A 16,538-nucleotide genomic window follows, 5' to 3' on the forward strand; every position below is an offset into this window, starting at 1 on the left:
AGACCGAACTTCCCGACCAAAAAATATTGTGGGCGGGGTTCGGGCTGGCACCCAGGCTACAGAAAGGAAGATATTTAGAAGAATATCAGTAACCAAACAGTTTCTGGTCTCATTGACTTCCATAGTATATTTTTTTCCTACTATGGAAGTCAATGGGAAAATTTGCGGGTCACCCGTCCGAACCCGTGCAGGACTCTAATCAGACAGACAATCGCCATTAGCTAAAACAAGTTTATTATGGTTCTGTTCCCGTTCCTGTGATGGCAAAGACAGCGCATACCCTTGACACAATATGCCGGTCTATAAGCCGCACCATTTTTCTGACCCCATGCTGCGCGCGCACCCAACCTAGGCATTCGATGTTTACAAACATTGAAGGGGTCTATTAAAAGCTTCATTGGAAAACTTAAAGAGAAGGTTCAAATGTAGATATGACATGACGAAAATGACATTCAGTATGGCCATATGAACGTCAAAGTATGAACGGTCAGAATGACCGCTGTGGTCTTTCTAGTAGTTATGGAATTCTGGTAGTTTAGTGTTAATAATGAACCACACTTGTACCGCATTTATTAATCTTTATGTTCATGTTCATTTAAACATTTACTACTACTTCATTAAAATATTGTTAACATTAGTTGATTCACTGTGAACATGAATAAACAATGAGCAGCTGTATTTCTGTTAACTAACGTTAACAAAGATTAAATACAGTAACAAATGAATTGCTCATAGTTAGTTCATGCTAGTTAATACTTTAACGTTAACAAAATAACCTTATTGTAAAGTGTTACCGATTTTCTTTTCCAACATCATGGCATCCTTTTAGACTCCTAATATCATTACAAGTGAATATCCTCAATTCTCAGTGCAAACATGTTTATTTTAAGACATTAACTACTAAGGTGTAGAATTAATTAGCAGACCTTGTTTTTGCATGGTACCATACATGTACTTTTATTCCTTTAAAAGTGTTTTTACAGCTGAATATTAAAGAAAAGCATCCCTTCACAACACCAGACGTGCCTTAATGATTTGTTTGTGTTCTGAACTAATACATTCATGTCCCCTGTACTGCCTTTCTCACTGCAGGTAATGTGTTTTAGTAGACGACCCTATTATATTGCTCTGTTGAGACACATTTGCTCCTGAGGGAAAACCATGAGCTGAGGCTACAGCTGGGATCATGAATTTTTCCAGGGACCTGTATTTATTATGTATGAATGATTTTAAATGTCTTTTAAGGACAGACATTTCGTTGAAACTCCTTCCACAGGGTGCACAGTGAAACGGCTTCACTTCGCTGTGAACGACCTGGTGCATTTTAAGGTGTGACACCTGACTAAAAGCTTTTCCACACTGAGGACAGATGAAAGGCTTCACACCGGAGTGATTTTTTAAGTGAAGGTTAAAGTTGTGTTTCTGTGTAAAACATTTCCCACACTGCGGGCATGTAAACGGCTTCTCTTCAGCGTGAGTTTGCATGTGCATCCTAAGGCTTCCTTTCTGTCTGTAACTCTTCCCACATTGACTGCATGTGTAAGGCTTCTCTCCAGTGTGGATTCTTATGTGTTCTGTAAGAGTTCCGCTTTGTTTAAACCCTATTCCACAGTAACTGCATGTGAAAGGTCTTTCTCCAGTGTGAATCCTTGTGTGATCCCTAAGGCTTCCTTTACATGTGAAACTCTTTCCACACTGAAGGCAGGTGCATGATGGCCTTTTAGCTCTTGATCTTTGAGTTATCTTCTGTGAAACATTCTTTTTGATCTTTGAGCTACTAGAAGATTTTCCTCTAGTTGTGATATTCTGAGATTTCTGATGTTCTTCCACTTCACTCAGTTCTTCACTTTCCACTTCACTCAGTTCTTCACTTTCCACTTCACTCAGTTCTTCACTTTCCACTTCACTCAGTTCTTCACTTTCCTCTTCCACTTTCATCAGATCTAAAAAGAACAAATTAATTAAATCCCCATTTTCAAAATTTTAATTAAATTGAAGATGAATAAAATGAGTGACCCCAGTTTACCCATCTAATATCACATGTGATTCTTCAAAATTTGTGAAATTGTGAAAGTGACGCGGTCCTTCGGTCCGAAATCAGCATTTAAATTTTTCATAGTGACTCTTAATTTTATAATGCCTTTGTCTCAAAACAAAGACTGAAAGTGGTTTCATCTCGACCTGCTTGATGTGTGAATTTTTTTCACAGCAAAGCATCAAACTCTTTTCAAGTCTGCTAGTCAAGAATGTGAAAGGTAGGCATTTTTTATAATTAACTCTTTTTTTTTTTCTAATAGGGAAGTTAATCACCCAGGAAAGGGTTAACTGACCATAACTGTACTGTGAGAAATTTCACAAATCAGAATTTAAAGTTATGGACTCAGGGAAGGGTTAACAGATTGCAATTGTACAGTGAAACCTTTCACAAATCAATTTAATTTTCACAAATTCAGCTTTTTAAATGCATGTAACCATTATGATCAACTCTTAATGAGTCCTGAGTATTCCCTCTAAACCGGAGTGTAACACCCGATGGTGCCACCTAGCTACACAAAAATTCATAATCATATTTATCAAAACTAGTACCTTGATCAACACAAAATAGGTGTCATTTGAAAGCTTAGAATCTGAACTTTACAATGAATGTGTCCAATTTGATTAACTCCCAAGTAGTGCCTAAGCCAGCTGGAGCTTATGCTCCTGGTGGGGTCACCCATGCTGGACAGGTCAAAGGATAGAGATCAGACCAACTTGGACCACCTCTCCTCGAGGCTAAAGAGGTTGGCTTAGGACTAACAACCCTATCCGTAAAAAAAAAAAAAAAAACATCTTGTTATAGAAACGTCAACAACAATTCATCAAACTCCGCTCCTGGAAGAGAAAGGGCTCTTGTCTCAAGAACGTATGACGTCTTGTGGTGAAAGCCGAAAGGAAGCCACAGTCCCAACCACCCTTTTATCAACCAGGAAACCATTAAGGAACTTTTCCTCTTCGGTCACCCTACAGGTTGGAAGCGGAATTGTCCATTACCGCTGTCGTAAATAATTTCGCCGCCCGCAGCCTACTGTCGCACGCACGCTCGCTGTTTATCCAACACCGGCTTTGGAATGAACAATGTCCACAGACAAGGTGGAGTATTTTGCATGATTTCATGAAAGTATGATGTATTGTATATGCTTGACGTAAAGCAAGTCAAATTTGTAGTTTTCCAATGTTTCATTCGAACTACAGAAACGCGATCCGGTTTGGCAAACTTGCATAGTGTGGTTATCGCAGATATGGGGCTGCAAAGCAAATCCAGAAGTGCCTTTCACCCTGTTACGACCACTGATACGATTTTGGAAACATTCTTTTTAAGGTAAAAATAACCATGCCTCGTTCAAAACCAAAAAGATAAAAACATCAAGCTTAACATCCAACAAATGATAGCAGCGAGGACACGAAAGACCACTTCTATGGTAGACTTCAAGCTGTATTGGACAGAAGGAAGGGCAAAGATGTGAACATCCTGATGGGGGTCTTTAATGCTAAAATGGCATTAAATGGCAGTGATGGGCCCACACACGCTTGGTGAAATGAACAAAAATCGAGAGAAGTTTGCGGACATCTGTGCACTGAACAACAAGTTCATCGTGGGCAGCATCTTCGCACACAAAAGGATCCACAAGGCCATGTGGGCGTCTCCGGACCACACCACGGAAAACCACCTGTGTATCTCCAAAAAGTTCAGTAGATCACTCCAAGATGTCCGAGTGAAGGGGGGTGCAGATGCTGCAACCGATCACCATCTACTAGTTAAAAAAAAGAACTTCACAGACACACAAACCAAAAGACAGAAATTCAATGTTGGTTTCTTGAAAGATCCAACAATCCAGAAAGACTACCAGCTCACATTGACAAATAAGTTCCATGATGAGGAAACAGACCTCCACACCATGTGGAATGGAGTGAAAAATGCCCTAACCTTAACCTGCCAGGAAGAGGACCAAAGAAGCCCCAACAGAAAGACTGGATGACAGCAGGCACCATGCACAAGATGAGAAAACAGAAGAAAGAAGCCCTCAACATTAGCCACACAACAGCAGCAAAGGCAGCAGCACAAGCTGAATACACAGAAGCCCACCAAGAGGTAAAGCGAAGTGTGAGGACAAGCGGAGCTATATTGACAACCTAGCAGAGGAGGCAGAGCAAGCTGCAGCAACAGGCAACATGAAACAACTATACGACACTACCAAGAAACTATCTGGTAAATACAGTAGACCAGAAAGACCAGTCAAGGATAAGGAGGGACAGGTCATCATGGGGATAGAGCAGCAACTGAGCAGGTGGACAGAACATTTTGAAGAGCTGCTGAGCAGACCAGCACCGGCAAGCCCTGCCGTTATCCAGGCAGCTGATGTTGACCTAGCCAGACTGCAGCAAACCAACCAGGGACATATTGCAAACAAAGTGTGGTAAAGAGTGGTAAAGCTGCGGGCCCTGATGACATCCCGGCAGAAGCACTGAAGGCAGACACTGAAACCACTGTTGAGATGCTGTTCCCTCTCTTTGAAAAGATCTGGGAGGAGGAGGACATACCAGCAGATTGGAAAGAGGGCTACCACATTAAGAGACCAAAGAAGGGTGACTTGAGCAACTGTGCAAACTACAGGGGAATCACACTACTATCAGTCCCAGGCAAAATCTACAACGGGATAATCTTAGACAGAATGAAAGATGCAGTGGACCATCGGCTGAGAGACGAACAAGCAGGATTCCCAAAAGAAAGATCATGCACCGACCAGATCGCAACATAGCGTCTCATTTTAGAACAGTCTACGGAAATGAAATTTTGTTGACTATGAGAAGGCGTTCGACCGAGAAAGTCTCTGGCAGTTACTTCGGCACTACGGGATACCAATCAAGCTAATGAGCCTGATCAAGAACTCCTATGAAGGAATGACCTGCAGGGTGGCCCACAGCGCACATTTCACAAAGAGCTTGGCGGTTAGAACGGGAGTCAGGCAAGGCTGCCTGTTGTCACCATTCCTATTTCTCCTGACAATTGCCTGGATCCTGAAGATGACAACAGCAGGGAAGATGAATGGAATTCAGTGGACACTGGGGAACCAGCTCGACGACCTGGATTTAGTTTTTTGATGATCAAACTCAGATGGAGTAGATCAAGTTCATCAACACCTCAAAGCTTCACAGTCCTATAGCTTGTGCTGGGTCGACATTTCATTCAGTAACATTAGACAGTTTTGATTTATATATTGTTGATCACATTATTTTATGATATTGCTAGTTTCTGCTTCTTCATCTGATCAGGAGATTCTGTACTCTTTCAGACGATGTGTAATAACGCCCCCCTACCGTATAACAGTGAAAACACGAATGAAACTATTTTAAAAGTACTTAAGGTAGTTGTATGCTCAAAAGTTGAACTTTTACCTCATATCTGGTGTTAATGCATTTATTAACTGTTAATGTGTTGCAGCCTGGAATATTTATATATAGGCCAGGTTAATATTAAAATGGAATATGCAGTATGTACCCATATGTGGCCCTATGTGTTCTTAATACGGGCCTGACAATGCCTAGTAATCGGTCGAGTTTCAGATAGCAGTCAACAAGGCAACAGCACAGGCCGAAGATTGCATTTCAGAAACATCCTGAACACAGGAATTCAAGAAGAAAATATTAATGACAATATATGGTTTATCTGGGTTCTTTAAGCTTTCTCTGGTATTTTCATAATAAAGTATATTTATAGTGCAATGCCTTTATCACTGTATAGAATACTATAAAATAATATCTTGTCTGTCTCATTCTATGATAAAAAGCCACATCAGCTCACAAAGGGAAGTTAGGTCAAACACTCAAACTGATGTTATGAAGTGAGTTTGGTTTCAAAACATGTTATTAAAAGTCTTTTGTTGGACAAAAGGTTTATGATTATGAATGCTTCACATTACAAGTTTGGGAAGATGTTTGACGAATGTAGTTTTCAGAGACGGCAGCATTTACTGATCACAGAGCTTTGTATGTGTGTTATATACACACACATATACATACATATATATCAGTTTTGGTCAGTTTGATTTTTCAAAACAGAATAGTGAAGTTAAGGGCTCAGGAAAGGGTTGTGACAGACACCAGTCGTTACTTAGTTTTAAACTACAATTACACTCCTCTCCACTAGGGGTAGTAGAGAACCTCTGTGCTTAGATAAAGCAGCAGGTGAGCAGTTGAAGAAATTAGCTAGATTATGAAAGCATGGCCGACCGCCTTGGTCAAACAAACATTCTGATTAATGCTCAACTAAGGACTTTTCTATGCTGAATACATATGTGTGGTCCTTGCCTGGATGTTTCCACTGATTCCTGCTACGGGGTTCATGGTTTGATGTGTCCACATTGGACAGTTTGATTACTGCTACGGACACCCTTTGATTGGGAAACTATATGTTTGATCACGGTCAACTACTTCATTAGATAGCTAAGCCTGTGTGTGTGTGTGTGTGTGTGTGTGTGTGTGTGTGTGTGTGTGTATATATATATATATGTATATATATATATATATATATATATATATATATATATATATATATATATATATATATATATATATATATATATATATATATGAAGAGTTCAGATGCAAAAAAGAAATTAAGTGCCATCTGAAATTTTCTTGATTTTCTTGAATGATAATTTTTAACAAGCTCGTATATTTAAGTTCAGTAATTTAACTTAAATAGATATGAAAATGACCTATTAATTGTCATTTAAGTGAAACTACTGAACTTAAATATACGAGCTTGATAAAAATGATCATTCAAGAAGAAAATTTCAGATGGCACTTCAGGCTTTTGCATCTGAACTCTTCATATATATATATATATATATATATACAGTTGTACATATATGTATATATATATATATATATATATATATATATATATATATATATATATATATATATACACAGTTGTACATACATATATACATTAGGGCTGGGCAAAAAAAAAAGTTTTTTTTCGATTAATCGTTTTTTAAAATGTGGTCGATTCAAAATCGATTCTCAAACACCACGAATCGATTTTTCTCCATATTTATTTATCTATTACCCAAAAGCCACTATTAGTTTTCCTCCACTCTTCATAGGCTTGCAAACTCCATTTTATAGCTAATGCTGTGATATTTTATGTTTGTTTTATCTTTATGTTTTACCTCAACTAGTGCTGCACGATTAATCATATCGCAATCGCGGTGTCAAGCCTGCGCGATTATATGACGGAAAATGCTGCGATTTTATATGAAATAAACAAATTTGGGCTGTTAACGCGATTAACGCAGCATCTGTTAATTTGTGTCATCCTTTGGCTAGTGTTACATGATCCTGCTCTTATTCATGCTAATGTTTTTAAACCATTCATGCGCGACAAGACAAAAAAGAGCGCGCTGCCAATGAATGTCCTGACTGTGACGCACAGAAAGACTCGCGCTGATATCGTGCGCACAAGACAGCCCAGAATACAGTTCTCTTTCACGCTTGAACGAACAATAACACACACAGTTATTCCAAAATGTGTTTTTGTCGAGTATCTTCATAACATAAGAGCAGTCTTATGATGAACGTGAAGAGTTGTGCCTCGTGAGAGAATGAGGCGCGTGTTGGTTATAGGGTTAACAGACCAAAACTAACGTGATTTCTCAAATGAGAATAGTGAAGTTCTAGTCTATTTCAGCCTAGTATGCACTAGACTAGATGACTATTTTTAAACTGATTATAAGCTGATTAATCTAATGGCTTGGATCGTTGTTCATTGGCACAGCGTGTATTTCATTAAGAAAACGAGGAGAAAGCAGTGAGAAACAATGAAACTGATCAAATGCGATTAAGTGTTCATAAATCATGCTCAATCTAAACACGTGTTTGTATAATATTAATGCGCGATTCGTGTTTATTGTAAACAGACGTTCGTGTAGTTCGGGTCATCACAGATTTCGACCGGAGGATCGTCGCTGAATTCACAGATCATGAAGACGGATCTCGTTTGTAGATCACGATATTAATGCAGTACTATCTAGTGCAGGGTTCACCAATCTCGGTCCTGGAGGTCCTCCAACACACCGGTTTGAAAGTTTCTAGTATGCCTAGTGAGACCTTGATTAGCTGGTTCAGGTGTTTTTAATTGGGGTTGGAGCTAAACTCTGCAGGACAGCGGCCCTCCAGGACCGAGATTGGTGAACCCTGTTCTAGTGCAAACTCTCTCTCTCTCTCTCTCTCTCTCGCACGCACGCACGCACGCTCGCAGTTAGTCACTATCGCTACTGAAGAAAGACCACGAACCTCTTTGTTCCTCAGTGTCTTCATCTCTCACTCCTTCACTCATGTCTTCACACTCCTCTTTAATAAACTCCATCATCATCTCAGCAGAAGACTCAGCTGTTGCTCCTGGACTCGCTCTTCTTCTCCTGTGTCAGTGTGTGTGTGTGTGCTGGTGACGGAGGAAATCAAGCGTGTCGCACAAGTGCTGAAAAGTGAAGCCAAAGCGTCTCGATCGCCCCCCGGTGGCTGGTCATGATGATGATGAGTATGCAGGCTAGATACACCTTGAATAAAATAATTCTTCACAATAAACTAATGTCTCTCACTGAGACAGGGGCGGCGCTAGGGCTGGGCTTAAGCCCAAATTAATCAGAAAAACAGATGTGAATAAGATTACAGCAGTCGCGATTACCTAATCATGAAAAGTGCGTTTTACAGTTTTATTTATATTTTTCCCTTTGCATTAAAGGAGTTTACGACGTGCTTTTGCAGCGTTGAGCATTGTAGCCAATCACAGACATGTCTGATGAACGCATCGGCCAATCAGAGGCGTTTAAATGAGTCACTCTAGCTCATCAATGTCCGAGTGATTAAAGAAGTGAACGAACGCCTGGTAAAATGTAAGTATATGAACATTTAATATTTGACTGTTTTACAATAGAAATATTCATCTACCGACAGTATCTGGTGACGCAAATTACTCAACTTTATTTATTTATTAAATTGAGCTTTTTTTAATTGAAAATATGCTATAATATGCTTGATTCATTTAGAGAAAATGCATGCATAATTAAAAATAAAATATTATTTGCAAATAGTTAAATACAATAGGCCTTTCTTTTTTCCCTTAAATCGCTTTTATAATGAATTAATTCCTTTAAATAAAAATACCCAATTTTAGTTTGGGCTAAACCTGACCTGAGAACCGCCCCTGTCGCTCAATAACCATAAATTAAGTTTGGATTGGCAACTACTTTCCACAGATTCATATTTTCACATTCAATTATATCTTTAATAAGAAAATAAATCTTGCTATAACACAATACAACACTCCCACCTGTGGGTTATTATTACTGTATGACACGAGTAAACCTGCATCAACAAGCACAATCCATACACAACGTAATGTACTAATCAATGTCATCAGTACATGTTAATGCCATTTAAACTTAATTTATAGCCTACATTTTATAAATTCTTATCTTTTTTAAATCAGCCTTCACCTTTTCTAATAAGGTCTGCCTTGATTCTGAAGCATTATTCTTGTCCATCACACGTTTACTTGTACTATTTTTCATGTATTTGGTGTATAATTCCATTGTTCTTCACTCTTGTCTTTTCAAAATATTTCATAAATAAATTCAGACGAAGAGTTTGCGGTTCTCAATCTTTATTGAACACTTCAGTTGGTCAGTTTTGCCACATGCTATTAAAATCATTGCTCTTAATGCTGGAGACCTTTTACCATATGAATGCATCCAGATGTTATGTAGTAATCGCTGAAGTAATTAAATGAACCCAGTAGCTTTTCTGTCAGCAGACTAACGTTACTGTTGTTAGCAGTTAGCACTGAGCATTAGCAGTTAGCACTGAGCATTAGCAGGGAGGGGGAGGAGCTGAGTAAATCTAGTCTCACTCACACAGCAGCAGATTCCACTGGGAGCAAGTACAATTCAGATATCTTTAAATATAATTGTGACTAGTCGAAACTGAATTAGAGATATCTCTAATTACCTTTGCGTATGTGTGAAGCTTTGGCAAGCCGTTTTAACATTTAATCCTTACTATGTACCAGTATCTATTTTCATGCTACTATACTTATATGGCAAGCCGTTTACGGCAAGCCGTTTTAACATTTAATCATTTAAACCGACTAGTCTCTATTTTCATGCTACTAGTACTTCTTTTTTAGATACTAGTATCTATTCCATTAAGTACTACACTGTAAACCCTAATAAGTTGAGACAACTCAAATGATTTGAGGAAAGTGATTCCCTCAGTTCAGTTGAGTAATGGGGAAATTGACAACTCAATTTAATTGAGTTGGCCTAATATGGTCGCTTCATTGAAGTAACTCAATCATTTAAGTTATCTGTACTTAATGTTTAACTACAGATAACTTAAATGTTTAAGTACATATAACTTAAAAAGGCAAAGACTTAACTCAAACTTTCCTGTTTATATATCGTTTCCTTGTATTAAATAATTTATAAATCATTAAAACAAGTATTGTTTTTCACATCAACCACTTTATTCGGTATATACAGCATTTACATTAATTTAACAGAAACATTTCTCATAACAATATGCTCATATTTTTAAGACACACGAACATTAAAATTGAAAGCTTTTCAACAGTAAGCTCACATTTTTAAAAGACAAACAAAATCATAAGCAAATTTTTTAGTTGCATTTTTTTAAAGACACATCAACAAAATAAGCTAATTTCTAACACATTTAACACAAACATCAAATAAGCAATTTTTTAGGTCACATTTTTAAAAGACACGAACAAAATCATAAGCTCATTTTTAACAGTTGCATTTTTAAAAGACACATGAACAACAAAATAATCTCATTTCTAACACAAACATCAAAATCATAAGCTAATTTTTAAGTGACATTGTTAAAAGACAAACAAAATAAGCTCATTTCTAACAATCACATTTTTAAGGCACACAAACATCAAAATTGTAAGCTTTGATTTTTTTTTTTAAACACATGAACAACAAAACAGCAAGTTCATATATGTATAACACATTGCAAGAAACTGACACATCTACCAAAAATAAGTACTGCCAGTGTTTTGTAAGGGAGGTCTGTAGTCGTTCCACAAAATCGTGCAACAAATTTCAGTGTTCTGTCATCGAGAAAATTACATCGCCCCCTAGAAAAAGCCGTTGCATTCTGCTGGTAAAAGTCTTACTGGCCGCTGCATCATATTTTATTTTTTGTTGAATGCATGTGCTGATCACGTTTTCTCCATTTTAACCAAACAGATGGTTAGCCAAAGATTGTATTTTAGGCTGCAGGTCTTTCTGCCCCATGGAAAGGAGGATGCGTCCACCAATTACTATACCAATGGACAAGGGAGACAAATGCAGAGAGTTGAGGGGCTGAAGAGTCATCCCATCTTCCACTAGTACAATCCCCACTGGCACATCAAGATTAGAGCTGCGATCATCGGACATCTAGTGAAGATGAATAAACATTAAATTTAAATTTAAATTAATTCACATGCATGTAAGCTCATGTACATTTCAAAAGGTGCATCTTAACCTTAAGGGATAGTTCACCCAAAAATGAAAATTCTGTCATTAACAGGGTGTCTACAGATATAAACAAGTTAAATTTAAGACTTTTTAATGCCACTTTGAATGAAATTTAAGACCAAACCTTTGATGGAAATACACTTTATAATACATGCGTATATGTAATATTTAAGACCAAACCTGTGATGGAAATACACATTATATTACATGCTTATATGTAATATTTAACCTAAGTAATTGAAATAATTTAATATTCATTACTTGTTTATTGAACTAAAATCAATGTACCATTTGCAATCGTGAGAATATTCAGCAAAATAGCTCCTGTCATGTTAGCTCCTGTCAGGTTTTTCCTAGCTCAAAATGAGGTGGTAAAATCCTAATAATGTATTTTAATAATGAGATAGTTAAATTTGTATTTTTTGTAGATCATCATATAGCCTAATGTGTTTCCCACATTATTTTTGTGGGTGGAGCTTGGTACCTCTAGGGGGGTCCGGGGCGGCAAATAAAATTTTGTACATTTTCAGACAGTAATCAGACAGTTTTAGATACCATTGACTTCCATAGTAGGAAAAAAATATACAATGGAAGTCAATGGTATCTAAAACTGTCTGATTACTGACATTATTCTAAATATCTTCCTTTCTGTTCAGCAGAAGAAAGAAATTCATACAGGTTTGGAACAACTTTAGGGTGAGTATATGATGACAGAATTTTCATTTTTCGGTGAACAAGTATTCATAAGCCTTTCAATAAAAATAAAAACGATGTTATATGTAGGGCCCTATGAAATCCGTTTCATTTTTTCTCAAATTCCATTTTATTTTATTTTCAAATTCCGTTTTTTTTTGGGGGGGGGGGGGGGGGGGGGGGGGGGGTAATTTTTAGCCCTTTCGGATTTTTTCTTGTTTTCTTTTCACTTCTAAGCAGTATTGACCTTTAAAAATTTACTTACACAAACTCACAATTCAGCTTTTTTATTTAAACTGTTAATATATTCAGCAAAGCACATTCAAAATTCTTCAAAATTCAGCCAAACCTTAAACAAATCTAATAGAATCCAAAAATAATAGTTACAAGGTAGGATTGATGAGTATTAAATTAAAGATTAAATTAGCTTTTAAATAATTTTTCACAAAGAATGTTTTAGAAAAAGATAAACCTCGCATATTTAAGCCTTTAAATCACTTTTATAAAAAGAATGTGTCAAAAAAGATAAACATTTACAATGATACTGACATTTACAAATTCAAATGCATATTAGCTTATCTTTTATTACAATATTTATGCTGTTAAATCTACCTCAGGACACTGAAGATACCAACACACCAGCAAGTGACATTTCCAGCTGGCGTAACGTTATATTATTGCGGAAGTTTTAAAGAATGCTCCGTGCATATAAGTTAGTCCATTGGCGCGTTTCATTGTCAGTGTGCAATTAACTTAAACGCATTTATACCTTGTCCATCCATATAAAATAAAACATTTTACAGACAATAAAGTACAATTTACAGGTGTGTTACATTAACTTACCAGCTAACGTTAACTCCGTGGGCCTAGGCTATAACGTTACGACTCTCTCCCCCTCCGCGCCTGATTCATGACCGCCTGCCTGATAGTGCCGCTGGGGGAGGATAACAGGAAATTCAGCGGGAAAGTTAAATGTTCTTACAGAAAGTTAGTAACCCAACCGTGTTTACAACTCGCAAATTATCTAAAAATAAAGTATTTTAAAAGCAACTAAGCAAAATGTACGTATATTTTACAATTAACTTACCACTGAGTGTAGTCTAATGAGTCTTTCACGACGACTCTCTTCCCGGTTCCCGCTTGCTTTACTGCCTGTCTGCTTGAACCGCTTGCCAGAGTAAAATGGGGGGAAAAACATTAGAATAAAACGTGTAAGGCAATTACGATAAATGTGTTTAAATCTCTACGTTACTTACCTATTTAGCTTTATTTCAGAAATCTGCAAGTGCCTCGAGAGGACTGCTTCTGCGTCACACCAGAGCCGTTAAACATTCAGCAGGACAAAAAAAATATTTTACCGCCTTGCGTTATATCGACCAATCAGCGCGGTTGTCAAGGCAGAATTTCATGCCCGACCTATCATTTTAAACAGAGACATAGCTAATAATTTAAATGAATTGAAATGTTGAGTTTACAACACTTAAGATATTAATTAGAAAGATTTCTGCTGCCAAATGAGTAAGTTAAGCAGACCTGTTTAAGTTTTGATGCCAAAACTTTTTATTTTAAGTAATGTCAAGTTCTGATAACTTGATATCTTTAGTATGGACAACATTGGGGTTTACAGTGTAGTCCTTATTCATTAGCTACTAGTGCTTATTCTTTAGGTACTAGTGCCTATTCTTTAGATACTAGTGCTTATTCATTAGCTACTAGTGCTTATTCTTTAGCTACTAGTGCTTATTCTTTAGCTACTAGTGCTTATTCTTTAGCTACTAGTGATTATTCTTTAGCTACTAGTGCTTATCCTTTAGGTACTAGTGCCTATTCTTTAGATACTAGTGCTTATTCTTTAGATACTAGTGCTTATTCTTTAGCTACTAGTGCTTATTCTTTAGCTACTAGTGCTTATTCTTTAGCTACTAGTGCTTATTCTTTAGGTACTAGTGCTTATCCTTTAGGTACTAGTGCCTATTCTTTAGGTACTAGTGCTTATCCTTTAGGTACTAGTGCTTATTCTTTAGGTACTAGTGCTTATCCTTTAGGTACTAGTGCTTATCCTTTAGGTACTAGTGCCTATTCTTTAGGTACTAGTGCTTATCCTTTAGCTACTAGTGCTTATTCTTTAGGTACTAGTGCTTATCCTTTAGGTACTAGTGCTTATTCTTTAGGTACTAGTGCTTATCCTTTAGGTACTAGTGCTTATCCTTTAGGTACTAGTGCCTATTCTTTAGGTACTAGTGCTTATCCTTTAGATACTGGTGCTTATCCTTTAGGTACTAGTGCCTATTCTTTAGGTACTAGTGCTTATCCTTTAGGTACTAGTGCTTATTCTTTAGGTACTAGTGCTTATCCTTTAGGTACTAGTGCTTATCCTTTAGGTACTAGTGCCTATTCTTTAGGTACTAGTGCTTATCCTTTAGATACTAGTGCTTATTCTTTAGGTACTAGTGCTTATCCTTTAGGTACTAGTGCCTATTCTTTAGGTACTAGTGCTTATCCTTTAGCTACTAGTGCTTATTCTTTAGGTACTAGTGCTTATCCTTTAGGTACTAGTGCCTATTCTTTAGATACTAGTGCTTATTCTTTAGCTACTAGTGCTTATACTTTAGCTACTAGTGCTTATTCTTTAGGTACTAGTGCTTATCCTTTAGGTACTAGTGCCTATTCTTTAGATACTAGTGCTTATTCTTTAGCTACTAGTGCTTATACTTTAGCTACTAGTGCTTATTCTTTAGGTACTAGTGCTTATCCTTTAGGTACTAGTGCCTATTCTTTAGCTACTAGTGCTTATTCTTTAGGTACTAGTGCCTTTTTAAAGATACTAGTACTTATTTATTAGATACTAGTTCTTATTTATTAGATACTAGAACTTATTCCAATAGTGACTAGTTCTTATTTATTAGATACTAGTACGTATTCATTAGTTACTAGTACTTATATTATTAGATACTAGTACTTATTATTAGATACTAGTACTTATTCATTAGATTCTAGTACTTATTCCAATAGTGACTAGTAATTATTCTTTTGTTACTAGTAACACATTTTTTTTTTTTTTTGCCATTGACTTCTATGGGGATCTGTCATTCAGATATCAACTATTCAGTTCTGACTACTAGTATGTATTCCAATTGTTACTAGTACGTATTTATTAGATACTAGTAGTTATTCATTAGGTACTAGTACTTATTTTTTAGATACTAGTACTTATTTATTAGACACTAGTATCTTTTGTAATTTTTGTAACTATTCTTATTTTACTAGTCACAACTGCGTTTTTACTCGTCTTATGTTTTGACTAGTCAGAACACCCACTGGAGAGTTAAATGAAAAATCTTACTAGTAACATTTGGAATAAATACTAGTATCTAATAGGTACTAGTATCTATTGAATAAGTACTAGTAGCTAATTAATAGGTACTAGTATCCAGAGCCATAGAGAGAAAGAGTTGCGACACTCCCATAGACCTCCGTTGTAAAAAATGGCGGCGCTTTTAACCGCCTACTTCCGGGATTTGAAGATCGGAATAGTTCCAAACACTTTCATTTGGGCGTTGGACACCATTCACTTACATTGCTGCGCGTCGAGTTGTTCCAGAGGTAAATTGCTGAAATATCGACCTCTTTTGAATTGTCAACTGTCTATAATGTATCAGAGGCCCTTTGCGATGCTTATACTGGTCTTCATTTGTACATGCACAGCGTAATTATTTATATTTTATGTTGGTTGTTTCAACCAATTTTCAAGCACTGCCTGCTAGTTAGCTAGCGCGACTTCGTCAGCTGTGACAGTAAGAGTTCGGTAATGAATCGCTGCCACCTTTATAGCAACTTTCATTTATTTAAATTTTTTGGGATATACTAACTTTTCATTATGTTTTATTGTATTGAGTGAAGCAGCTTGTGAGAACAATGCTGGACCTCTAGGATTGTTATGGGATCACCATTCCTGTCTGTTTCATGGATCACCTGCCCCTGGTTTTTGTTTTTCTTGTTCACACACACTCACACAAGCACACATTTTTGTTGTCTGTCATTGTTTAATAAAAAATATTTAAGCGAACTCTGAACGGACCCCCACCGCAGACCTCTTTGCGTGATCAAAGGTAGGCTAATGGCTGAATCAAAATTTATAAGCAAAATCACGGGAATCAATAGCCTAATACAGCCCAGTTGTGCTAAATATCATGAGACGTCCATCATCAGATGAATGATATGGAAAAGTTAAGTTAGAGCCGCTAAAGCAAGTGCTAC

At 36.9% G+C, this 16,538-nt stretch overlaps 1 protein-coding gene across 1 annotated transcript; it reads right to left on the reverse strand.

The window, feature by feature from the left end:
* Positions 1–862: 862 nt before the first annotated feature.
* On the reverse strand, positions 863–8,542 carry LOC311291909 (uncharacterized protein). Its single transcript, XM_084411264.1, has 2 exons — positions 8,338–8,542; positions 863–1,943 (listed from the first exon to the last, which is right to left on the reverse strand). Exons 1-2 carry the CDS (start codon positions 8,414–8,416, stop codon positions 1,084–1,086), a joined length of 939 nt encoding a protein of 312 aa, XP_084267390.1. The 5' UTR covers positions 8,417–8,542; the 3' UTR covers positions 863–1,083.
* Between the last annotated feature and the right edge of the window lie 7,996 nt (positions 8,543–16,538).

This window comes from Rutilus rutilus (assembly GCF_951802725.1).
Source record: "Rutilus rutilus genome assembly, chromosome: 6".
In the NCBI taxonomy this organism is placed as follows: domain Eukaryota; kingdom Metazoa; phylum Chordata; class Actinopteri; order Cypriniformes; family Leuciscidae; genus Rutilus; species Rutilus rutilus.

Coding starts and splice junctions, on each gene's coding strand:
- LOC311291909 (XM_084411264.1), bottom strand. CDS start 8,416: ATGATGATGGAGTTTATTAAAGAGGAGTGTGAAGACATGAGTGAAGGA. Junction 1,944..8,337: donor AGACACTGAGGAACAAAGAG/GTTCGTGGTCTT, acceptor TGTTCTTTTTAG/ATCTGATGAAAGTGGAAGAG.